The 26,831-nt window shown below is 41.1% G+C and overlaps 1 protein-coding gene across 2 annotated transcripts in view; it reads right to left on the bottom strand.

The window, feature by feature from the left end:
• LOC109398506 (uncharacterized) overlaps positions 1–24,448 on the bottom strand; it is a 178,337-nt gene extending 153,889 nt beyond the window's left edge. For both annotated transcript variants that reach the window (XM_062842413.1, XM_062842414.1), the window contains exon 1: positions 23,073–24,448. In XM_062842413.1, coding sequence (XP_062698397.1) covers positions 23,073–23,150 — 78 coding nt within the window. In that variant the 5' untranslated portion in view covers positions 23,151–24,448. The remainder of the gene's footprint in view (positions 1–23,072) is intronic.
• Positions 24,449–26,831: the final 2,383 nt, after the last annotated feature.

Here is a 26,831-nt window from a genome sequence, read left to right on the forward strand (position 1 = left end):
TAAACATAGTTCGAAAGTGATGCATCGGCCTATGCAGCAATTGTGACCATTTTCCGCTACTATCCGACCGCCGCCGGGGATCCGAGACCTAGAGCCTCCACGTATAGACTGTTTCAGAAATTATAAATACACCAACGATTAACTGCCACTTCAATTTGAGAACAATATCCAAAAAAGTTTCTTCTAGAGTATTGTGTTGTTCTTTGCTGTGCATGCATCGCTCCTGTAAGGGGTGAGTATGGCAGCATAATCGATCGCGTTCGCTATTGTCTCGAGTGAAAATCAAAACAATAGATGCGCGGGTGTTTAGTGTTCAATATTGTGTTGTTCTTTGCTGAGTATTGTGTTGTTCTTTACAGAGAAGAACATTAATCAAGGCAATTAGATGATCGGCATTGAACCACAAAAACCCCACAACAATCGGTGAGATCTTTCCAATATTATTTATTTATAAATAATTCTACTTCAGTATATTTACTTTATAACTGCATATAAGTTGAAAATTCGCTATTTTCAACATCCTTTCCATTCCATTGGAAGATGCTTCAGTTCTGGGCTCTTTTTAAGTTGATGAAGGGATTTATAAATGCTTGCAAGGACTTGGCCAGGTGTGTGGAGCTGAGTGAATCTATGACATTGTAGATAGTAGCGACATCAGCAATGTCAATGGAAATATTCAACTTTGCAACTCCATCCAAGATTTGTGCAAGTATTCATGCTATGCTATGCTATGCAATATCCAAAAAAGTTTCTTCTAGCCCTTATAGTAAACATGCTAATGAAGCAAATAATAACAATTTTGTTGATGTTTCTGGTAAAAGTTAAAAAATAGGGCTCTGTAAACTAGGTAGATGATTAAAATTTGAAGTTGCGCAAAGTGGTCAAAAAATGTAGCATAGTAGAAAAGAAAAAATCTCACAGATAAAATATTCAATTTCCAAACACAATTAAAATTGCTGTATCGATAATAAGATAATAAAAGATATTTTTCGATTGGTAAGAGTAATTTTTACTGGAATATTTGATCAAGAACCATCATTACGGGCCTTCTCAATGCAAAAGATTTTGTTTCAAATTTCTCAATAACACCAGTACCAACAAACGTTAAGCAAACGAATGTCTAATTACTGCTTAGCGCATTCGTTTTTATGGTATGACAAGCTTTGCCATCTGAAGGATCGAATGAGCTGAAAAAATAAGTTTGTTTAGATTAAATGCGTTCAGGAAATCTAAGAAATTGAACTTGATCTCCGAAAAAAGGTTGCCGAAATGCCTTTATCAATTTTTTTTCCAAATTTTGATCAAGGCATTCCCTATCAGGTATCAGGTATCAGAAGGCCGGCTCCAGAGGCACGTTATCCTCTATTTGGGACATTATTGCCATCGCCAAAATAACAGCCTATTTCATCATCTACCTGAGGGAAAAGGAAGGAAAAAGGATTTGGATGGGGATAGGGACAGGTAGGGAAATAGGAAAAATACCCTGGAAGAGGGTACTAACGCACAAGCGTACCACAATGGGTTCAAACAGCGCCCTAAAAAGGGCACTGTTATAACGCAAAAAGCGAAAGATAGCCTATAGTTCTTTAACACAGCGGGTTAAGAACAACAGAATATCATGAAGATTCAGGTTTCTGAAGTCAGTTTCACTTAACAAGTGTTTACCGAATTTTCGGAAACGCAGTTGCGCAAAAACGGGACAGTTACATATCAAATGATACGAAGTTCCATAATCGGATTCACAACTATCACATGCAAATGACACATTCCAGACATTTGTTCGATGGGGTTTTGGTTCCAATTTACTTTATATAACATGTTACATTTCGTAACGGGACACCATCGCAGAAATCTTCTTTTTAAAATTTTCAAACTGAAATGCGTGTATCAGCTCTGTTATGAGGTTTTGAATAATAGTTTTCTAGACATTTCTTCTTTGGATTGATGTGAACAAGATTGCCGAAGTGTGTTTTACTGAGAAATGTATAGTTTTGGAAATATTCTTGATTTAGTTTTGGGAGCGCAGCGTTACGCTCGCGTGAAAACAGTATTTTGCAAATGGTGTCCCGTTACGGCTAAAGACATCTAGTTGTAGATCAAATGCTTTGCTAGATAGAATGTTGGTGTCTTCGGCAATGTTTTTCAGGCAGATGGTAGCTGTCCGACAGGGCACAAATAGGCCTTCAAACCCGCTCTGGCCCTATGATGCCCACCGGAATGTGCCCTGGGGAACTTGTTTCGAGGTTTATTTAGCCTTCACGTACCCGACCCCCGACAAGTCATTTTGAAAATGCTGGCATTTCGTCAATTTTCATTCGATTTTTTTTGAAGTCGCCCTTAATTGATCATAAGTTGGGGCTTATTTATTATACTCAAGTGGCCAAGCAATATCTGGAACCATTAAGACGATATTCCGAATTGAGCTGGGATCAGGGGGTTGTCAAAATGGCTAAAAGTGATTATTTCGAGTGTTGTTGTGTTTGAACCATCGATTTTCAGCGAATATTTTTGTTGCGGATAGTGGAACACAACTGCTATAGCTAGATTTGAATGAGTTGGCCCATCCGGATCTCCGTGACAGTTTCCACGGAGCCTCATTGGGAACACTTCTGGTTTTCAACCTAAACATGCCGTGCGACATATCAATCTTCATGATTTCGAATGACTGAGTCAGAAACGATAGACTGAAGTATGTATCAACTAATATGACCACCCCGGAACATAGGGTCAAGTGGGGTAAGATGACATTTTTCAAACTTTCATCGTTTTCAATGATAATTAGCCTCATTTGTTAGGCTTTCAAAGTGGTAACAGCAACTAGACAATATTTGCTCGATACTTCAGCAAAACTATTCAGTAAACTATTGCATTTTCATAGATTTTTAGCGATTTTAAAAACTGATTCGTAAAACGGAAGTGGTGCAAAACGACCATCTGCCATGGGGTAAGATGCCACTTCATGAAAACATTCAAAAATTACGTCCATCAGTTTTCGGGCATTTCCGACTCCTTTTCCCCCCTCTGTCCCGCTTTTTTCGTATACTCAATAAATGAAGTGTTACCCCCCTCCCCGCAAAACGATGATGGTAATATTTGAATGACCCCTAAGCGTAGACATCAACAACCATGCATCTCCATGTGTGGCTCAATCTCGTTGGAAACACTTGGCTGGTAATAAAAGCACCAGAAAACCTTAGTTGCAAGCACAAAAAACCGGAAGTTGCCAATTTGCATTGGGAAATCAAAAGATTTTTCGTGGGTTTGGTGACCTAGCTTCTAGAAGAATGTTCGCTGCATGCAAACATATCTTGACACCATTCACCTACAGTAATGATGAAGTCCCATTCAGGAATGATATTATGAGTTGGGCCATTTTACCCCATCTTGGCATTTTGGGCTTTGTTCCCCTATAGCACAGGTTCCACAGAGGTGTCATCGGGAACATTTCTAGTTTGCAACCAAAACATGCCGAGTGACGTATCAACCTTCATAATTTCGAAAGAATGGGAAAGAAAAAAAATTACTTAAGTATGTATCAACTGATATGGTCGCTCCGTAACACCTGGAGCAGGTTCCACGGGGACCTCCAAAACACAACACACACGAAATAATCACTTTTAGCCATTCGGCAAAACAGACCCCTTCTCCACCCCCTGGAACCCTGTACAATCCGGAATATCTCCGGAATGGTTCCGCATGCTACATGGCCATTTGAGTGTAATAAATAAGCACCAATTTATGATTGATCGAGGGCGACTTAAAAAAAAATCGAATGAAAATTGACGAAGTGCCAGCATTTTGAAAATCAGTTATCGGGGGTTGGGTGCGGGAAGTTTAATTGTATCTCCAAATTATGGTTGTGCGACGTGTCTAACTTCGCGGTTTTTCCACATTTCACATTATAATGTTTCGAAAAAGATTCAATGCTATCTATAGTAAAATAATCCAACACAGTCTTTTCATATGTCGCATGTTGCTTTAATCCTTTAAGACTCATTCGCCTTGGGAATAAAGGAACCAATTTCATTTGAAATAATTTTTTTCATTTTTCAGGGGATTTTTCTCTAATACTATGTTAGTTTTGGGGAACCGTTAATCTCGCCGTTTGGTCGAGGTTAGAGAGAACAATGTTTTTTTTTTTTGAAGGGATGGGATTATGGGGGCTTTCTGTTGATATTTAGCTAACGACAACCAGTAACGATACAAACAAACGGATTTCGAGAATAAAAAAAGGTTGACAATCAAAACGACAAGAGGGAGGTCGCTAGACTTTCAATCAATGGTTACTAATTTGTGTAGTCACAAAAAGTAATGCAACACCATTTTCGTGATGCATTTTGCATTTTTTTTATTTTCAATAAGAACATAATCTTCAAAATATGTTTGTCGTCATAGAAGTAAATTATACGGTGATTAATGGGATAAAGAAGGAATGCCTACCATCACTTCGGGATCTAAAAGTTTTGAACGTTGTGTGATTCTATAAACCTTTTTATACATCATGGTGGTAATTCATAGGACATGTTAAAAAGGTTATAGCATTGAAAGAGTATGCTGTCATCACAAAACTTAATAAAATATCACTTGTTATACTGATCCACCAGAATACCTGCCCTTTGTTTACGTAGTTATCGTAGAGAGCTGAGAAGCGGGCTTTGTTCCAGTAGTGGCGTTACACCAAGAAGGATAATGAAAATATATACTCCCAATAACATAATTTCATCATGGTTACATATTTTTGGTTAAATATTTGATCAAACCAAACTTCTTTATCCAATTATAAATGTTTTTAAAATTTCCGTAACGGGACACCATGTACCCATTGTAACGCCTAAGATAACGCGTCGATCAAGGTAACCCATATGTTGGAAGAAAGGTCTCCACGAGTACCAAGATAATCCTGAAAATTATTTTTCTAAAGTTTGTAATAAATTCGTTATTTCAACAAATGTGCTGTCTTCGTAACGGGACACCATTCAATTGCGGCTATTGCGAAAAGTGCTTAAAACATAATCCTATCGGTGTATAAAATATACATTATTATACTACATTAACAAAAATTAGGTATAATGTTTTTGAACTTTAACATGCAAGCAGGCATATTTGAAAATTATCAATGATAACTTTAAATTTTCTTACATAAAATGCTACTACTTCACCTAGCTGTTTAAATACGTTACCAGTCAAATTTTAAGCAAAACAAATGGTTTTCTTAAGATTGAATCTACCCTTTTTCATATGCTGGAAAGTTTGGGGCAAAACAATCACTTTGAAATTTCACACCCTTGGCGTAGAAGTGCGTGGAATGTGTCAAATGAATCAGCTTGCTGAATATTCGCCATGTGGTAGCTGAGTCGGCAGTGGCCAGTCAATGCTTTGACCAGAATGCTGCAATTCTGCCTTGACAGATTTGTAAGATACTTCGCCATCCTTGGAGACGGCTCAGTACAATACAATTTGGTTTGACGACGTGACTCCAAACTATACCAGTATTTTCTGTGTTGAGTGGCAGTCCAGGTGTGAATCTGAAGCTTTACCCAACACTTCAATATCGGAATAGCTGGCTCAGGGCCAATGAGGCCATGTGATGCTCCAGTGCGTGCTAACTCATCAGCCGTGCTGCTGAAGTGCTGATTGCACTCCGCACATAAGAGCAAAGATTTCGGCCTGAAAAACGGTGCAGTGTCTACCAAACGAATAAGACTGATACAGCCTTAGCTCACGAGAATATACACCAGCACCTGCTCGACCTTCGAGAAGGGAGCCATCAGTGTAACATACGATGCCGTCTGAAATACTTCTTTCCAGATAACCAGATGTCCACTCTTCCCGGGAAGGGAATTTCGTGGAAAATGTCCTATATGGAAAATTACAAGCAATTGTAAGATCACTTGGAGCAAGAACAATTTTGTCATAATTCACCAAAAGTGGAAACAACGAGGTGTGCGTTGATGTGCGGTTCACAGGAGTTTCCTCTAGTAGACCGAGTACCCGTGACCGGTAAGTGCAAGAAAGTGCTTCTTGTTTGAGATGAATGTGTAGTGGAGCAACGTCAAAGAGAACTTCGAGCGCTGCCGTGGGAGTTGAAGAGAACGCTCCAGGCATCGCCATTAAGCACATCCTTTGGAGATGGCCTAATTTTGATTGGGCCGTTCTCACTTCGCCCTTTTGCCACCACAAAAGACATCCATAAGCCAATATTGGCCGAACCACAGTTGTGTAAATCCATTTGATATACTTGGGTTTTAGGCCCCAAGTTGTACCAAAAGTACGCCGGCATTGCCCGAAGGCCATACAAGCTTTCTTGATTCTGAACTCAATGTGAGGTGTTCAGGAAAGCTTGGAATCAAGAATGACTCCAACGTACTTTACCTGGTCAGTCACATCGATTTCAGAATCAAAGAGACACGAATGTCGAGCGCCATTACGGTTTCGCCTTTCCATGAAAAGAACAATAGATGTTTTACTCGGATTAACCGAAAGGAAATATTGGCGACACCAACCCTCAACTACCTGAATGGCGCTTTGCATCAGGTCGAAAAGGGTGCTGATGCACATACCAACTAACAATGTTAAGTAGTCGTCGGCAAAACCATAAGTAGGAAAACCGCTATTATTGAGTTGCCTCAATAGCGTATCTGCTACGAGATTCCACAAAAGCGGTGATAAGACTCCCCCTTGGGGACATCCACAAACACTCAATTTCCTAATCCCTGCTAGACGCAATGTCGAGAAGAGATATCGGTTTATGAGCATTTGGTGAATCCAATTGGAAATCATTGGCGATATAGCATGACTCCGTGCAGCTTTCAATATGGCATCGAAAGGCACGTTGTCAAAGGCACCCGCGATATCTAAGAAAACACCCAGACAAGACTGCTTTTGAGCGAATGCTTTCTCGATATCGAAATGCCTTTATCGATTTTTTTTTTTCAAATTTTGATCAAGGCATTCCCTAGACAACTTGTTGAGAAAGCGAATGTGATAAAAATTTAGATCATTTTTTGGTATTTAGTGATAAATAATGTTGAAATCATTAAACAGTGGGCCTGGCCGTTTTAATATTTGTGTCACGTCTCTGACATGCTGCAAATATTAATGCTGACAAGAAAATATCGAAAGAAATTTTGATATTTCCAGGATGTTTTTCAATACTGGCTGTGCAAGCACTAGAGGAATGGCCAGCTACACTTCAACAAGACTCTCCCGCCATGACATCCACATGTACAACTCCTGGAATGCATGAATAAACCTAAGAAAGTTACGAATTTTCCTGGGTGGGTCTTGCGAGCCCCCCCTTGGAGCTGAGGCACGTCCCCTTCCGGGCCGGCGCGATTGATTCCCGGGGTTGTTCCAGATAAAATTCCTGCTTTTATAAAAAAAAGTATTCACTTGATTCAGGAACACTTCGACTTGCGTCGACGGAAAGATCATGAGTGCATATTCGACGAGAAAGGCACTATCACCCACTAGGTGGATTAATCCGGGTTTTTATTTGCGTAATCGTTTTTTGGAGACGCACAAAAAAAAAGGTCCTCAAAAAATGGCCTGTATTTTTTTTTTTTTTTCATTTTTAAGAATTGCGCTAAAATGCGGAGGATTTTTTTCTTTAAAAAAAAATTTCCTGTATCATGAGTGTTGGAGCCACCCTAAAGATAAGTGCATAATTTTCTCCTAATATCTCCTGTTCTAGAATAAGTAACAATATCGATCTCGTTCATTCGCCCGATAAATTTATAATCATTCTTCCTTGTCACTAGCACTCGGCTAGTGAGAGAAAAACGATCCCGATTTACATTCGGATAGGCCTTTTCGATCCTCTTTATACTGAATTTCCCTATAGTTAAATAAGCAAACCAGTATCGAATCGAATCAGTTGAAATAAACCGCAGAACAGAACACTCGTCTGTATCCATCAACCCGGGAGCTACTTGACAGCTGCCGAACAACGTCAGCGTACCTAAAAATTTTGGTCCGGGTGGTACTGTCAGATTCAAAGTGGCAAGCGCTACTTTTGAAAAGGACGAAAACCGACAATAACAAACCGCACAAAAAATATTAAAACATTAAACAGAAACCCTAATTTGTTGTTCCGCTTTTTTGTGGTAGATAAATACAAATTAAGTGCGGCATGATGAATTTTGTTTACTAGAAGCGAAAATTATATATATAAAACGGGTAAAGGCAAAACAGTCGGCATTCATAAAATTGATAAGAAACTCATGTTTTCTTCTAGTGCGGTTATTAAGCACCAGTTAGTAATAAATAAGGTATGCTAATATTTTACAGCTACATATCTGGTGGCAAAGCCAAAATGGAAGTTAAAAATAATTATTGTTGATGTTTTTTTCGAGTTTGGTCTAGCATGCGCAGTCACCAATTAATATGGAAGTCCGTTTAAACATGTGCTTTTATTACAATTCTTACAACAAATAAAATAGAAAAATCAAAATAATTTCAATTTAATGAACATTAGTTTTTGCGCTTCTGTTGAATACGTCCTTTTGATACGACACGCCAGCCTCTTGTTGGCTTCCACTCGCCACGAAACAAAAAGATGTTTTCGCATGGACAAAAATTGTTGCGTCAGTGAAGGATGGACCCGTTGTTTACGAACAGTAGCGACATCTGCAATTTGCAAGTAGGTACGCGAAACTGAGCTCATCTGTCAAGTTACGGAGGGGTTGGTATCCATTTCGTCCGTCGCAATAAATCTTCGCAGTAGTCCGTCCCCAGTAAAACGTGTCGTGTCGGTTTGAGTGCAGTGAAAGAACGATCCCAAACACTCCGTCGGTCTCCCAAACTCCGCCGCGGTTACATTTTTGGTCCTGGTCGAGCCGGATCAACCGTTTAGTGACCCGCGAAAACGGTAATCGATTCGGACAAATCGGTTCGCGGTTCGGTGTTCTATCGAGGAGTGAACATATACCGCACGTCACGTGACGTCGTACAGTGACGAACAGTGACTATTTCTGCAAGTGAAATTGCGAAGATTGCCTGCCCTAGAGCAGCATAATTACAGTGCGCGTAAGATCGATCGTTAATTAACATCGATCTCGTTAGTGTCGTTCGAGGATAAGCTGCGATTCCCGAGGTACTGCAATCCAACGTGCTTCCAGCGTGGTCCCCATTGTGAGAGCAAACCACGCCGGTTTGGCTTTGGTCTGCATTGTGCTGCACCGGACAATAGGACGTCGGTCAACGGCGTCAGATCGCCACGCTACTGTGAGTAGAAGGGTTCTTTGGTTGACGAATTGATATTTTATTTGCGAGAAAACTGATAGTGGCTATTGCTTCGTTGCTTTCATCCTGGGTGAGCGTTTTTGGTTGGTAGCTAGGTGCTCTGGCTTTCAAATTGGTCGGTGGTTTCGTTTTGAGCATAGGTGAGGAGTTGAGCGATTGATTTCGATCGTCCAGGTGTGGAAAATGTCGCCGAGCTTGAGGACACTTTCCCGCCAAGAGCGGTTCTACTTGGACACCATGACCAATTTGAAGCATTTTGTGGAGAATTTTACAGCTGAGCGCGATAGAGGACAGCTCGAAGGATGGAAGCAACGAGCGGAGGCTTTGTACAGTGACTTTCAGGCCAATCGATTAAAAATTGAGCTGTATGGCGATGAAAGCGATAGGCTCGAAACGGATGAAAAAGGCATGAGAGTTACGGAAGAAGCCAATCGCGTCATTCGACAGGGGTTCGAAAACGATTTTGTACGGGTCCACAGTTTTCTCACTAGAGAACTTCGCAAATTTTCCGCAGGAACGCAAGCAATTGTCCCTTCTACCTCTAGAGGCAGTGTAAATGTTCCCGATAACGCCTTCTCTCGTATCAAGCTCCCAGAAGTTAAACTCCCAACATTCTCTGGGTGCGTTTCGGAATGGATCACGTTCCGAGATACTTTCAAATCTCTCATAGACTCGAATCCGCAGCTATCGCCTATCGACAAGTTATCGTACCTTGTCGCTTCCCTTTCCAAAGACGCCAAAAGGGTTATCGAATCCGTCGAGCACACTGCTGCCAATTATTCTGTCGCTTGGACCTTGTTGGAAAGGCGATTCGACAACAAGAAATTAGTCGTGAAAACCTACATTGATTCCCTATTCGCGATCGAGCCTATGAAGAGAGAGTGCTACGAGTCTCTTATGCACCTGGTTGATGATTTCGAGCGAAACCTGTGCATGATTGACAAGATGGGCATTCCAACGAAAGGATGGAGTGTGTTGTTGGCACACATGGTCTGTAGCCGACTGGATCCGTCCACACTTAAGCAGTGGGAAGCTCACCACCGATCAACAGAGGTTGCCAAATACGAAGATCTAATCCAGTTTCTTCGTACTCATCTTACGGTGTTGCAATCGCTGCCACCGTCGAAGTCTCGCTCGTTCGAACCCGCTAAACCGGAATCGTTCCGGTCACAGAAATCCAAAATAAATACAGTCCACACCGTTACTACAGTTAGTCCGTCAGCTGGTGCGTGCCCGTTCTGTTCGAAACCGTCCCACTCTCCCTTCAAGTGCGAGGTGTTCCAGAAGTTGTCAGTCGTCCAACGTTTCGAGCAGGTCAAGAAGAAAAACCTCTGCATCAACTGTTTCTCCTCCTCCCACCTACTTAGAAATTGCTCTTCCAGTGCATGCAGAGTATGTAGTCAGAAGCACCACACCATGCTCCACCAACAATCGCAAGATCGTTCGTTCACCCCGACAAAATCACCCACTTCCGCTGTCAGTTCGCAATCGTCGTCGTCACCCTTGGGCAACCAAACATGCCCATCGAACCAACCCTCACACTCTCGAACTCCGCCGTCAGCGGAAGCACAATCGCCGTCAGCCAACGCCTCTACTCTCGTCTCCACCACTCTCGTCGGAAGTTCCCGTACTGTTCCTGCCACTGTGTTGCTGCAGACTGCTGTCATCAAGATCTTCGACAATCACGGACACCATCATTGGGCCCGAGCGCTCTTGGACTCCGCTTCTCAACTCAGCCTGGTTACTGAAAATCTCGTTCAGAAACTCCAGTTACCTCGCCACTCCGATCGCCAAGAAATCGGAGGTGTGGGTGATTCTATCGTTGTTTCATACCACGCTGTCCTCGTTCGGATGGGTTCTCGCTGCTCGGATTTCGTCGCTGATGCTCGGTGTCACGTCTTGAAGAAGATAACCAGAGAGCTGCCGGTCAGATGCATCGACACTTCGCCATGGAACATCCCCTCGAATCTCGCCTTAGCTGACCCTCAGTTCCATGAACCCGGACCCATCGATCTCCTCATAGGAATGGAGATGTACTACGACCTGTTGCTTGAAGGTTTCATCAAACTGGGACCTGAAAGGCCGATCCTGCAGAACACCGTCTTTGGTTGGGTAGCATCCGGGAAGGTCGGCTCCAACCAAGCATCCGAAGGTACTCCGAAGCTCGCTCATGTCACCAGTGCAGAATCTCTCAACGAACAGCTTTCTCGGTTTTGGGAAATCGAATCCTGCTGGACCAACAGCACTCATTCGGTGGAGGAATCCAAGTGTGAAGAGCACTTCGCCGCCACTGTCTTTCGCGACCAATCGGGTCGCTTTGTAGTCACCCTTCCCAAGCGCCCACTGGTTCTCAACCAGTTAGGAAACTCGAAAGAGATTGCTGCTCGAAGATTCCTCGCTCTCGAACGTCGGCTGCTAACCAATCCCAAGTTGATGTCCTCGTACTCAGCCTTCATCGATGAATACCACCAGCTTAACCACATGCGGGAAGTGTGCGACGATGCAGCTTTGGCGAACTGTACGTCGTACTATCTACCGCACCACGGCGTTGAAAAGGCTGACAGTACCACCACGAAATTGCGGGTAGTATTCGATGCTTCCTGCCCCACAGATAGTGGAATCTCTTTGAACCAAGCGCTGATGGTTGGCCCAGTCATCCAAGACGATTTGCTGGCAATCATTTTGCGCTTTCGGATGCACCGATTTGTCATTATTGCGGACATCGAAAAAATGTTCCGTCAAATCCGTATAAACCCTGCGGACTACCCTTTGCAGCGAATCCTGTGGCGTGATTCTCCCTCGCAACCTCTACGCACCTTCGAACTCACGACAGTGACGTATGGCACCGCATCCGCCCCCTATTTGGCAACGAAGTGCCTTCAGCAGTTGTCCAAGGATGGTTCCGACGAATTTCCTCTCGCCTCGTTGATCCTAGCTAAGGATTTCTACATGGACGACATGCTGACCGGTGTTGACGACGAGGACGAAGGTGAAGAAACCTGTCAGCAGCTTCTGCAGTTGCTGAATTCTGCCGGTATGAGCTTGCGGAAATGGACGTCGAATTCGCCAGCGATTCTCTCAAAAATACCGTCAGAACTTCGCGATGAACGAACCACACTTTCGCTTGAATCTCCTTCTGCTCCGATCAAGACGCTAGGGTTGCAATGGCAGCCAATGGATGACGAATTCCGTTATTCCGTTCCCACGTGGTCTCAGGATGGACCAATATCTCGACGAATCGTTCTATCGGACACGGCGCGACTCTACGACCCTCTTGGATTGATCGGGCCGGTCGTAGTGCTCGCCAAACTCTTCGTTCAAACACTCTGGCGCTCCTCCAAGAACTGGGACGATCCGTTAGGCGAGTCCGAGCAACAACATTGGTTGGAGTTTCGCAACAGTCTCGATGGATTAGCTACAATCAGCATTCCAAGATGGGCGGCGCCTGCCTCCGTTCTCGTATCAATTGAAGTGCACGGGTTCTGCGACGCCTCTGAGAAGGCATACGGAGCCTGCATCTATTTGAGAACCGTTTCGACTGACGGATCGATCGCCGTTCGCCTGCTAGCCGCCAAATCCAAGGTGGCACCCCTCGGCGACTCGAAGAAGCAGAAGCGCATCTGTTTGCCTAGGTTGGAACTCTCGTCGGCACTTCTGCTAAGTCACCTCTATCACAAGGTCCAAAGCAGTACAGCGCTGAACGCCAAATCGATCTTTTGGACAGACTCGATGATCACCCTGCACTGGCTGCGTTCGCAACCTTCGCGATGGAAAACTTTCATTGCAAATCGAGTGTCTGAAGTGCAGCATCTCACCACCAGCGGTATTTGGGCGCATGTTCCTGGCATCGAAAATCCTGCGGATATAATCTCCCGCGGCATGTATCCTGCGCAACTGCAAGAAACCGTATCGTGGTGGAATGGCCCGCCATGGTTAAGCCAACCGTCAAGGTTCTGGCCGCCCCTAACTCCGCAACCCTCCGTCGACCTACCGCCTGAACTCCTAGAAGAAAGAGCAGTATCGCTTCCGGTGCAGGTGCACCCTCCAAACGAAATCTTCTCCATCCGATCGTCATTTCCAGCGCTCGTTCGTATCGTCGCTCTTCTTCGTCGCTTCTACCATAACAGCAAGCCTTGCAATCGCTCCAACCGGCGGACCGGATTCCTCCAGACGTCGGAGCTCGCGGAAGCCACCGACAACCTAGTTCGACTAGCGCAACACGAAACCTTTGCCAAGGACCTCGCAGCTGTAGCCAAACACGGTCAGGTTGATACAAACTCTGATCTACGTACTCTCGCCCCAATTCTCGTCGACGGCATCCTCCGACTTCGTGGCCGGCTCAGGAATGCGGCAATCTCCGAATGCCGAAAGCATCCCATCATTCTGCCCGCTCGACATCCTCTAACAACGTCTATCGTATCTTACTACCACCTCAAGAATCTACACGCCGGACCTCAGCTACTTGCGTCATGCGTCCGGGAGAAGTTTTGGCCACTTCGTCTGCGAGATCTAGCCAGAAGTGTAGTCCACTCCTGCGTAAGTTGCTTTCGATGCCGCCCTCGCAATCTCGAGCAGCTCATGGGAGATTTGCCGCCAGAGAGAGTTACTCCGACATTGCCCTTCATCAATACCGGGGTAGACCTCTGTGGACCGTTCCAGTACCGTAAAACCAGGAAAGCACCTCCCATAAAGTGTTTCGTAGCCATCTTCGTGTGCCTTGTAACCAAGGCAGTTCATGTAGAGCTAGTCTACGACCTCTCCACTGCGGCGTTCATAGCAGCGTTGCATCGGTTTATTGCTCGAAGAGGAAAGCCGAGCCTCATAGAGTGCGACAATGCCACAAACTTCAGAGGAGCAGCGCGGGAGTTGAAGGAACTGGCCAAGCAGTTTCGCTCTCAGCAACACCAAGGTGAAGTAGTCGACCGCTGCGCAGATGAAGGCATCATCTTCAAGTTTATTCCGCCACGCAGCCCAAACTTTGGCGGGTTGTGGGAGGCAGCTGTGAAGTCCTTCAAACAGCACTTTCGTCGGACCGTCGGGAACTCCGTCCTCTCTCAGGACGAATTCGTCACTCTGCTGACCCGCATCGAAGCGTGTCTAAATTCGCGGCCTTTGACGCCACTCTCGACCGATCCGAACGACTTGGAGGTGTTAACACCAGGCCACTTCCTCGTTCACCGTCCGCTTACCTGCTTTCCCGAACCCGACCTCTCCGAGGTACCCCGAACCAGACTAGATCGCTACCAAGAAAACCAAGAGCTCCTCCGGCGAATCTGGAAGCGGTGGTCAACCGACTACCTCTCTGGCCTCCACCCGCGCACTAGGTGGACTCACGTGCGGGACAACGTCGCTGAAGGAACGATGGTTCTCCTGAAAGAAGACGACCTTCCGCCCCTGAAGTGGAAGTACGGAAGGATCTCCAACATTTTTCGTGGGGACGATGGCAACATCCGGGTCGTAGACGTCCGGACAGCTGATGGAGAATATCGGCGTGGAATCGCCAAGATCTGTGTGCTTCCCATCCGTCAACCCACAGCCGAACAAGCTGGTACAGCTGGGACCGACCCTGAAGAATCACCGATCGCAGTACACTAGTGCTGCGCAACGATCGGAGGCCTTAGGGCCTCCGTACCCTGTAAGTATTGTAGTATAACGAATTTTCAAAAAAAAAAATGGAATGTTTGTACTCCGGCATGTGCTGCGGCTTCGATGGCTGCTCCGATGGGTAACCATTGAGTACGCCCAACCCGATGACTGCGAGATGAACCACGAAACAACCCAATCGACCCTCGAGTGCGCCGCAACGAAAGAACTCCCGATGACGTCACACCAACCAACAAGATATCGTCCGAAGCGAACAATACCACCACCACCGATGGTCGTTGACCCAGACGACGTGCGAGGTGTTTATCAACATTGAGGTCGCTGACCTGCGGTGTTTAGAAGCAGCGGAACCAAAACAGACCGGCGAGTCTCCCGAGTTGCGACGAGAAAACCCGAAGACGATTGAGGTCAACGATCAGCTCTCTCTCTGCATCCGAATCAGGAAAGTCGGTTGAAAGGTCCGACCTTTCAACAGGGGCCGGCATATGTTGGAGCCACCCTAAAGATAAGTGCATAATTTTCTCCTAATATCTCCTGTTCTAGAATAAGTAACAATATCGATCTCGTTCATTCGCCCGATAAATTTATAATCATTCTTCCTTGTCACTAGCACTCGGCTAGTGAGAGAAAAACGATCCCGATTTACATTCGGATAGGCCTTTTCGATCCTCTTTATACTGAATTTCCCTATAGTTAAATAAGCAAACCAGTATCGAATCGAATCAGTTGAAATAAACCGCAGAACAGAACACTCGTCTGTATCCATTTCGTCCGTCGCAATAAATCTTCGCAGTAGTCCGTCCCCAGTAAAACGTGTCGTGTCGGTTTGAGTGCAGTGAAAGAACGATCCCAAACACTCCGTCGGTCTCCCAAACTCCGCCGCGGTTACAATGAGTATTCTGGAAAATAATATTTCTAGTTCCTACAGTTTTTGCAATTTAGAAAATGTGCAAAATTTTAAAAACATATGTGTAATCTTTGAGATAAAGGTTCAAGTTTTTTTCCTCCTCTGTTGAGGAAATTAAACCACTGCGTCCAATAAGCTGAACTTTTGTGGCATAAAGTCCAAGTTCAATGATTATTTTTAGACAATCAGGAATTGATATTCGTTTTTTTTTTTTCAAAGACTTATATAGTATCTCTAAAAATAAAGTTATGCTTATTTCGAGTACATTATTTTCAATGCTTTTGTGAACGTTTATAGTTAATTTCCGACACACTCCGTATTAGTGGATACAACGTTGGCCTAATGTTCTTTGAGTGCTACAACCACTTATTTCCTCACTGTTTCAACATTTCTGTTGAAATACTGTCACTGTTTGTTCAATAATCTTAATTTCAAATTTCATTTCCAGAGCCAAACTTTCACAAAATCATAAAAAAAAATGTTTACTTTTTACAGTCACCGTACACAAAATCTTTCTTTATGTTCGGTCTTTCTGGTTCATACGCAAGCAATGTTGTTCACGTCACTTTACTAATGCGTTATCAAACTAATCTTATGGGCCAACATTTGGGTGCATAGTGAAAATAATAGTCCTCAATATTCGGCTAACATTTAATTTGTTGAATAGTTATAATTCGTCGATAACAAAAATACAAGTTCAAAAATGTGTCTATGGCTGTCACATTTAATGGCCATTTATCGGCAAGACAATTCAATATATCCCAGAATAACGCCAATTATAATCATGTGTTCAGACTACCCACTAAGCCAGAAGAATCATAGCGTATAAAAAAGTTAAACTAAGTGACATTTTCATTTCATTTTCAAGCTCTAAAGTGCTAAACTTAAAATAAGATGTTAAAATTGATTTTTCGGCCGAAAAGACTATGCCAACAAAGCATCAGAAAACCCTATTAGTGTTCTATGAGCACTTCCATAGTTATTGACAGAGCTTCCTCTGCCAATAACTATTTTGTATGTGCATATCGTGTGGCAGGCAAAATAGAAAGTACTCTATATCCAAGAAAACCCAGGAAATTTCCGAAAATCTAATTCGTAACGCCCAAGCTTTGTTTGTGATTTATGACGTATAACCCGACATAAACCTATCATTCGCTGGCCTTTCATAAAGTAGGTGTCATATCATCACATCCTTTCCTATCCTCATAACGAAGAAGATGGGCGGGACCGGCGATGGAAGTTTTCATATCTTTTTTACTTCAACCTCTGATTGAATAGCTGTTCCTTCCCAAATAGCATTCCATAAGCAATTAAAGTATTAAAGTTTTAACAGGACAACTTTCAGTATGCAATCTACGAATTACTCCGTTACAATGCAACGGATCTGTTTTTATGTTGGCCTCAAAACCCAACATAGACCCAACAGTTATCCGATGTGTGTCCAACAGTGATCCAACATTCGATAAAATTTGACCTGATTTTGACCCAATATTCGATAATTTTTCACTCTGGCGTATTTTCCGTTTTTTTTTTGTGTTTTGTGACCAGTTAGTCACTTGAGTGACATTTCATTTAAATGACAAGGAATTGCTTCTCATTTGAAGAGAGCTCTGGTGAACTGAAATCTTTTTAAACATGACTAGAAGTTACGTGAAGTGAAAAAAAAGTGCTCGACAATTGGATCATAGATGAGCGATTCCACAAACAAGTGGGAAATTTTTCCAGTTTTTATTTTTTGTATTTTTTGATTTGCATGGAACCTTGCATACAAGTTTTTGGGGAACAAAAACGCCGTTTTGCATACTTGGTTCGCCATTTTTAATCTAGCCTTGCTTATGAGAAGGGCCTATGAAAAATGCACATGATATCTTCAAAAAATTGTATCTCGAAAACGGTTTGTCCGATCGGTTTGGTGTCTTCGGCGAAGTTTTAGACAATTGTTGGTGCTATATGGAGAAAATATGCACGGTAAAAAAATATGTTTGGTTTTTGTGATTTGAACTAAAATATAGTTTTTCCCTCAAAAGTGACATGTCAATATTTTTTTATTATCCTTATGTTATAGCTGACTGAAAATGCTACCTAGTGCACAGTGGGTTGTTCTGGAGAAAAATAGGTTACAATGAAAACAAAATGTTTTAAAAAATTACGGTTTTCAAAAAAAGCTATTAAGTAAAGTCAAAAAAGTTTGTCGCCCTAATTTTATGAAAGTACATCAAATTTGCAAGAAAAAAGTACTTCGGTAACATTTTTCTAAGATGCACCGTTTAGAAGATATTACTAATTTAATATTGATTTTTTTGATAGCTTAATAAGTTTTAGCCCTTTTCGAATGTACTCCGTGTTTCTCCAGTTTCAAAAGTATTTTTTTCGGAAAGATTGGAAAATTTTGAGTTAAAATGACACTGACAGCTTAAAGATTTGAGTGAAATTCTCTGCCTTAAATGTATTTTGAAAAACAAGTTACAAAATCCCACTATCAGGAACAATGATTTCTTCCAGTGGTTTTTGGTGTATTGTGTTGAAAATGTGCATTCAACTCTTGCATATCGCAAGCTCCTCAATTAGCAAGATTCAAAAGAGCGAATAAGGCTTATTTTTCAGGGGTGGTATTTGTGCGCAATAAAAAATAACATTATACTTTGTACATCAGTTTATTTTTATTCCTGTATTTTTATCAAATTATTGTTTACACAACTTTCTTAACAATATCGAATATTTTGGCATCATTGTCAGGGCAGTTTGAATAAAGCTTTGCCTTTATTGTATTTTCTGATAGAGGAAGAAATGAGTGGAATTTTTGAGTTCCTTGAATTGTTTTTGCATTATTATATTGATTATTTAGCTGCAAAGACATATTTTCGTATTCTTCTGTAGTAGAATAACAAAATGACAACTTTGTAAGTTCTTCTTCTTTTCGTTTGTTTGCCCAATTAAACAACTCTCTTGCAGTTTTTATCGGGTGTTCGCGTTCTTTGGCTAAACTTGCTCTGGTAGCCATGCGTTTTATCGTACCTCCAATAGCATCGCATGGACCTTTTCCGTGCGATGTTGCGAAGAAATGCCATTCAGCGTCAATACCATACTTTGACTTAAACTTACAAAGGCTAGAAAAGTTTTTTCGGTTTTTATACTGTGAAGCAGCACCATCTGATATGAAATTTTTTTTTCATGTTTTTATTTTAATCAATTTGTAAAAAGTTTATCATTTTATCAATAAACAAATTAACAGCGACTGAATCATGTCTTAGTTCTTCTGAAATTATAATGAAGCTAAAATGTTTAATTTGCATATTTTCATTATAATATATTACGAAAGGATGGATTGTGGCCTGTTGCACGTTCCAATGGTGTGATTGAACTTCATCCTGCAAAACGAAGCTGTAATTTTCAGAAAAGTCACAAATAGCTAAAAATTCACCATCTTGCAAGTTTTGTTTTGTAGTTTTCAAAAAATTGGATTGTTCGGTTTTTGAAAAATCATGCGGAATCAAACTTTCTAAAAATTGAAGAAGATTGTAAATTGTATATACCTGGAATGAATAAAGAGTGCGGCGGTTGTTGATTGAGGTATCAATCGGCAGCCGTCTAGTTTGATGGAAGGTGATTACTGCGTTCTTTTTATTTATTATTAAGAAACGGTCATCGACGGAACTAGCCTCGTTATGGCCAGCGCATTCTGGTTAGCGATCACAGTCTTTGACACCATTTTGTCGATATTCGGCTGCCTTTGTCTCCAACATTCGCAACACAAGCAATCAAACTACTGTACGAAACAAAAATGTCGAATGAATGCGCTTGACCACGATTGCGTCTTCGGGAGAAGGTTCGGTTTTTGTTATTCCTGTCTTTCCCATAAAGAGAGCTGTTTTGGATAAATGTATGTGTCGTAATCGATTTATCACACACGAATAAACTAATATTATACCAATCTTAATCAAAATTGGCTGAAATCTTGCGAAAAGCTGGAATTAGACTAATGTCATCGTGTCAGACGACGTTGATTTGATCTACTTTTTTGTTTATTGATCTTCACGGTTGTTTGCAAAAACCCATCGATGAGTAAAAAAATACTCATTTTTAAAAAAGATGCACTTCTATCAAAACATGGGTAAAACGGATATCACGAAAAGGGTAAAAAAATACCCGTTGTTGAAAACAGCTTTGCTACCCATTAATGGGTGAAAAATAGTTGATTGATATTTTCATTCTCAATTCGGTTGTTCTAAAAATAGGTATTTTCTCACCCATTTTGCAGCGGGAACGCGTTTCGCACAATGGGTAAAATTTTACCCATCGTTTGACATAAACTGTCTCTACCCATTAATGGGTAAAGCGCCTTTACCCATTAAATGGGGAGAGGCAGTTCTAGCGAAAATGGGTGTTTTTTCACCCATTAATGGGTTTTCGCAAACGACCGTGTTTGTTCTGCCGCTTTTATAGGCCTGTTCATGTGACAGATTCGTGCATGCATTTGTTTACAAAGCTTGAACAACAGCTGCTAACAAGAACGTGTCATCTTCATAGAAGAACTGTCAAACGCCCGAACAATCAGCTGATTTAAGACGTCAAATGAAAAGGCCCATTGTGTGTAAGAGGTAACGGTCGCGCTCGAATGAAACAAAGCAAGCTGACACTCGACCGCGACAACGAAACGAAGGTAGTGAAAAGTGTCGAATGTTTACAAGCCTGGGCCAGCGTGGCCATGGTGGACTAGTTCCAACAAAGACCATGTTTACAATCACCAACTGTACGTAGTACAGCTAACTGGTATCTAATTACCTGTATCTAATACTTATTAGTACGTTTTCAGCAGAAGGCACCAAAAACCACTGGAAGAAATCATTGTTCCTGATAGTGGGATTTTGTAACTTGTTTTTCAAAATACTTTTAAGGCAGAGAATTTCACTCAAATCTTTAAGCTGTCAGTGTCATTTTAACTCAAAATTTTCCAATCTTTCCGAAAAAAATACTTTTGAAACTGGAGAAACACGGAGTACATCCGAAAAGGGTTAAAACTTATTAAGTTATCAAAAAAATAAATATTAAATTAGTAATATCTTCTAAACGGTGCATCTTAGAAAAATGTTACCGATGTACTTTTTTCTTGCAAATTCGATGTACTTTCATAAAATTAGGGCGACATTTTTTTTTTTACTTTTCTTAATAGCTTTTTTTGAAAACCGTAACTTTTTAAAACATTTTTTTTTTTCATTGTAACCTATTTTTCTCCAGAACAACCCACTGTGCACTAGATAGCATTTTCAGTCAGCTATAATATAAGGATAATTAAAAAATATTGACATGTCACTTTTGAGGGAAAATCTATATTTTAGTTCAAATCACAAAAACCAAACATTTTTTTTTACCGTGCATACTTTCTCCATATAGCACCAACAATTGTCTAAAACTTCGCCGAAGACACCAAACCGATCGGACAAACCGTTTTCGAGATACATTTTTTTTAAGATGTCATGTGCATTTTTCATGGGCCCTTCTCATAAGTAACGCTAGATTCAAAATGGCGAACCAAGTATGCAAAACGGCGTTTTTCTCCCCCAAAGACTTGTATGCAAGGTTTCATCCAAATAAACATATATGAAAATTACTCGTTGCTGAAATGATATGGAACCGCTCTACAGTGTTATCGAGGCAACGGGGTGGATTTCACGAACTGCCCTCAGTACCTTCAATTGAGAAATTTTGGGCAATAATTGCCACTAGCAATTGTCAAGCAGAAACTGAAGAAGAGTGAAAAAGAGTGGATAGGTTTGGGATGCAACGGAGATGAAGATATGGTGGAAGAAAATGGCCACTAGTGTTAATCAACGGACTGTCCAAGAAATGATTAGTGGCATTCGAAGAAAGGTTCGAGATTTTATTAAAATCAAATCGGAATCATTTCCACGCCATTTTTTTCAAGAGCGATAAATATCCCAAATTTTGAGCGTAAAACCATTTTTATTTCAATAACATATTTCCAAGATAGCTCCGGTTTCTTGCGTCCAGATATAAAAGGACTCAAGTTTTAACTTAATTGGTGCAATATCGTGGCACACTTGTATATGTATAAGCATCTACATCATGCGTTTACAAAGAGTGAGAATTACTTCAATTGGATTTAAAATATTTTTTTTAGAAACAACAATTGTTCCACTTTTGGGTAGTGTTCAACAATTGGGTTGTTTAGTGAATAAAATATTGCTATTTTCTATAGCCTAATCGAAAGAGCTCATTTTTCTGAGTATAACGTGATTTTATTGCATCCCAATACCTTTGTTTTGGTGGGTAAATTAACAAAACAGTTTTAATTTTCGTGGGTAGAATGACAGTTGAATCGATAAAATGACAGTGCGACCCGAACAAAAAAAATCCCTATACAAAATTTAAATGCATTTTAAAAATAGTTCTCGGAGTCCAAAAATTATGAAATTTTGGATTTCGACTAATTTTTAGGCGGAGAATCCGATTATGCAATAATCCGGATACCCCTAAAGAACCCAATTGGCGAATCGCCCTAGTTCATTTTTCTTAAAAATCAAATTTCGCTCGTCGCGTGTGCTTTAGAGTTCGGCCGAGGGTAAATGGAACTTTGACTGGTGCTACGCCTTCCGAGCGTGATTGTTGATTATATTATGGAAGTCCGCCGGCTATGAACTTATTGTGGGTTTCGTTTCAAAATTTCCTTCTATACTTTGTGGAAAAGTAACATATTCTTTTGTGTAATCTGCCGTGCAATTGCTCTGTCACATAAAATGGTTCAGACGATCAAATTGTGCAAATTTTGCGTTAAACAACCAGTATGCTTTTTTTTATCACGAAAACTACTTTATTGCTGGTTACCAAATACTGAACTATTAGTTGTTTCCAAATATTCCAGAATATATTTTTGGCGGAATCCTTCTGATTTATCTGCTTCGATTTATTAGAAATTAAGCAAATGAATTTTATCCAATAATCATTCTCTCGAATGAACGGATTAGTAGACATATTCTTAATTACGTGTCAGAGATTACTCATTCTCTGAAACATAGGCTTAGCAATAAGGGGAAATGCTTGTGTCTCATCCTAGGAAGAGAAACAATGAAAAGAATGGAACGTGCATTAACTTTATTAGTGATTCTACTTCAAAACCTATGCGACCAAAATTTTCTTCCTGATGAGTTTTGGAAACAATTCTTTCAGAAGGAACTATGTGGATAAATTCGTCCACAGTTCTAAAGTTGTTCTCCATAACTTTAATTCAAATTCTAATCTGTCGACTGCATTCTACATTAGAATTTCCACAACTGTATATCAATTCGATTGTAATACTTACATTGTGTACAACCAAGAACAGCAGCATAAGAATCCGGAGAAACAGTTTTGGCGGCAAAGGAATTCCAAAGTTTCCCATGTTGTCAGCTGTCGTAATCGTATTCGTCGTCACTGAGATACTGCTGGGGTGGTGTTCAGCTATTCTCGTCCGTGTCTTACACCTCCCGAGAATTTTCCTTTCTGTTCTCCTGACTTTGCACAGTTATCCTTGAAACAGAAATTCGAACGCACACAAACACGCAATACGTTTCTCTCCGTCGCGCTTACAAATCCCGCACTTTGAATGGTCTGGCTTGTTGCTTCTGTGGCGGTAGTTTCAACTATTTCCTACTGGAATTTCCTCTGCAATCTGAAAAGTGCATCAATAACTCGGACGCCGCTCCACTGCCAGAAGACGATTCTATTTTCTCACTTTTGTTTGTCTTCCTAACACTTCGCCGGAGCTTCTTCCTCACCACACCTGCTGCACACCGAAACGAGTTGCAATTTTCCTATACTTATTGGCACACAGACTTTCCTTGGAGGATTTTCTTATTTGCTATTTTCAGGTTGCAGGAACACCACCACCAAGCGTTGTCAGGGACGAAACTTTGTAGAATCGACGACTCACTCCCACTCACTCGCCCCAGGCACTGCACAATCCACAAGTTCTCCCCGGCCTTCCGGAAAGCGAAATGCTGGAAATACACGCACGAACACAACCACACACACCGCAGCTGCCGTCCTATGGGATGCCACTACTGAGAGGAAAATTCAATCAAATTCCTTCTGGTACAACCTCCAGCTCGACGTGTTCTCGAGTATCCAGTGGGCACCCTTGTCACAATTAATACTCAGTCACGTTTTGCAATCACTGGCACTATAGCACGGGCTCGAATTCTACGAAAAAGAAGTGCAACTAAAAGTGAGCTAACCCGAACCTTGGAGGAAAAAAGTGGAAAACCGGATCCTCTGAAGAATGGTAATTTGGCACACAACACTACAGCACCACCATCCGCCAAAAGAATCTGCAACTAAACTGGATGCTGCTTCTGCTGCTGTTTCGACTAACTGGTCTCTCTAGCTCTACCGCTTGTTGCTCAGTCCTGCGACAGGAATCGCCTGAAGAGTGACGAACTTGTACAATCCTTTTTATAGCGTTGTTCGTGGTTCGTTCGTTCCCGCAAGCCGCAAAGCCTTCGACGTTTGTTCTGTTCGCGACCAAGACGGATGAATGAAACTGTGGGTCTCTGGTGCGCATGGTCACCAGACATCACTGGCACCCGACGACACACGACGGCACGAAGGCAGAGCTAACAGGTTCCTTTCATTCACGGGAATGGTTTCCGTTTTTCTCCCAACCAACGGGATTTGGGGAGCGCGTGGCGGAAACGTGGTTGAACTTGGTTGCGATACAGCTGGTATAGTAGTGTTAGTATAATACGTACAATATCGGATTGAGAGCTTTTCGACGGTTGATGAAGCTTTCACAAAGCTTCAGACAGATTTTCGATATTTATCAAGAAAAAATAGAATTTTGGTATAAGGTTTTAGATACATGGTGTCTTTGGGAAACTTTCTTCTTATTTTTCGACCTTTTTTCTCATTATTGTGACATTAGGGTGGTCCCTCTAATAGCGAAGATCCAAACATCTGCTTTTCAATAGTTTTATGTACGTTTACAAAATGTTCTACAAAGTTGTAAAAGAACTTATTTGGAGCAAGTTTGCCGAAGAAACCATTATTCTATCTCTTATGGTTCCTAACTTATATTTTTTTAACAGATTCATGTTAGGGTGATCCATGAATTTCAGTTTTCCTGAAATAACTTCTAATGCATTCGTTTCTCGTAAATACTTTGTTCCGAGCACTTTTGGAACTATCAACGACGCATATTTTTTCAAAAGAGCTCAAAGTTCTAACTCTCATATTTAAAAAGATATTGGCATTTTTCTTCGAAAAATTATTTTTTTTTAAATGTCATATCTCAAAAAGGAGCAAATGGATTTTCAATCTCCCGGTTGCATTGGAAAGATCGTACTCTGTTCTATTTATGGTGAAAAAACTGTAGGTACCTTTTTTGTTTAAAGTTTTTTATTGAATTTTGAAAATACGATTTTTTTCATGGAAAAGCAGTTGTAACTTTGAAAATCGATGAGATACAAACTTGGCGTCTTCGACAAAATTGCGAGTTTTTGGCTGCTATAAAAATGCCCAGAACAAAGTATTGCGAAAAAATCAACACATAAAATTATATTGAGTAAAAACAGAATTTCATATGGAAAGCGGAACAATTTCAGCAAACTCGACTAGTCTTTGTTAGATAGATCAAAGTAACCATGTCGAAAACGTTTAAATTTGCTTATAATCCATAATTCGTGAATGAACTCAACGTAAAATGTGATTTTGAGCTGATTTCCATCAATTTAATTTCAATTTCATCACTTCAATGTATGGATAGTGAAAATGTCAATCACTAGTATATGTTTATGTTCACGTAAAAGCCTATCAAAGTTACATGATTTACAATATTTTATCAATGTGCCTAAATGGTGATGACAGTATAAATAAACATTGGTTCTACAATGAAATGGATGACCATTTACCAAGCTTCTTTGATCTATCTAACAAAGACGAGTTGAATTTGCTTGAAATGTGTCATTTTTCATGTGAAAATCTGTTTTTACTCAATATAATTTTATGATTGAAAATCCATTTGCTCCTTTTTGAGATATGACATTTTAAAAAAGGAAGAAGAAAAATGCCAATATCTTTTTAACTATGAGAGTTAGAACTTTGAGCTCTATTGAAAAAATATGCGTCGTTGATAGTTCCAAAAGTGCTCGGAACAAAGTATTTACGAGAAACGAATGCATTAAAAGTTATTTCAGGAAAACTGAAATTCATGGATCACCCTAACATGAATCTTTAAAAAAAATATAAGTTAGGAACCATAAGAGATAGAATAATGGTTTCTTCGGCAAACTTGCTCCAAATAAGTTCTTTTACAACTTTGTAGAACATTTTGTGAACGTACATAAAACTATTAAAAATCAGATGTTTGGATCAGCGAAACTAGAGGGGCCACCCTAATTTCACAATAATGAGAAAAAAGGTAGAAAAATAAAAAGAAAGTTTCCCAAAGACACCATGTATCTAAAACTTATGGTTTAGGCACAAACATTTTTGTCTTCGTAAACACGGCTCTGGACCCATTGTGCAATGATTACACTATACCTATACCCATTGTGCAATGATTACACTATACAAAATAAATCTTGTTGTGCCTTACGAGGTATCGTGAGAAAATAGAAACATCGATAAGGCGGCGTCGAAAACGTGGCTGGTTCTTGCAAACTTTAAGACTAGTTCGGACAACGTATAACGAGAGATACAAATCGTTTTCTTACACGGACATCACATTACATTGTATTGGGAATTCCTTCAGAAAATCTTCGAGAGATTTTTCAGGAATTTCTCGAAGGATTCATTTGTTATTCAGGGATTTTTTTATGAAATTATCCATGCATTGCTACAGATCCTTCAGAGTTTCATAAGTTTTGTCAGAAATTTCACCATGAATTTTTTGAGAAATCTCCTGAGATTCTTTCAGAAAATTCTTCCTTACTTACCTTACCTTACCGCTCAGACAAAGGCCTGAGTGTCCTCCGAGTAGAATGGAGTCGTCTCCATTCTACTCGGTCCTTGGCTGTGTGTCTACAGTTCCGCACTCTGCGAAGAATCCGAAAATCGTCCTCCACTTAATCGACCCACCTAGCTG

Source organism: Aedes albopictus, chromosome 3, assembly GCF_035046485.1.
Source record: "Aedes albopictus strain Foshan chromosome 3, AalbF5, whole genome shotgun sequence".
NCBI classification, from domain to species: domain Eukaryota; kingdom Metazoa; phylum Arthropoda; class Insecta; order Diptera; family Culicidae; genus Aedes; species Aedes albopictus.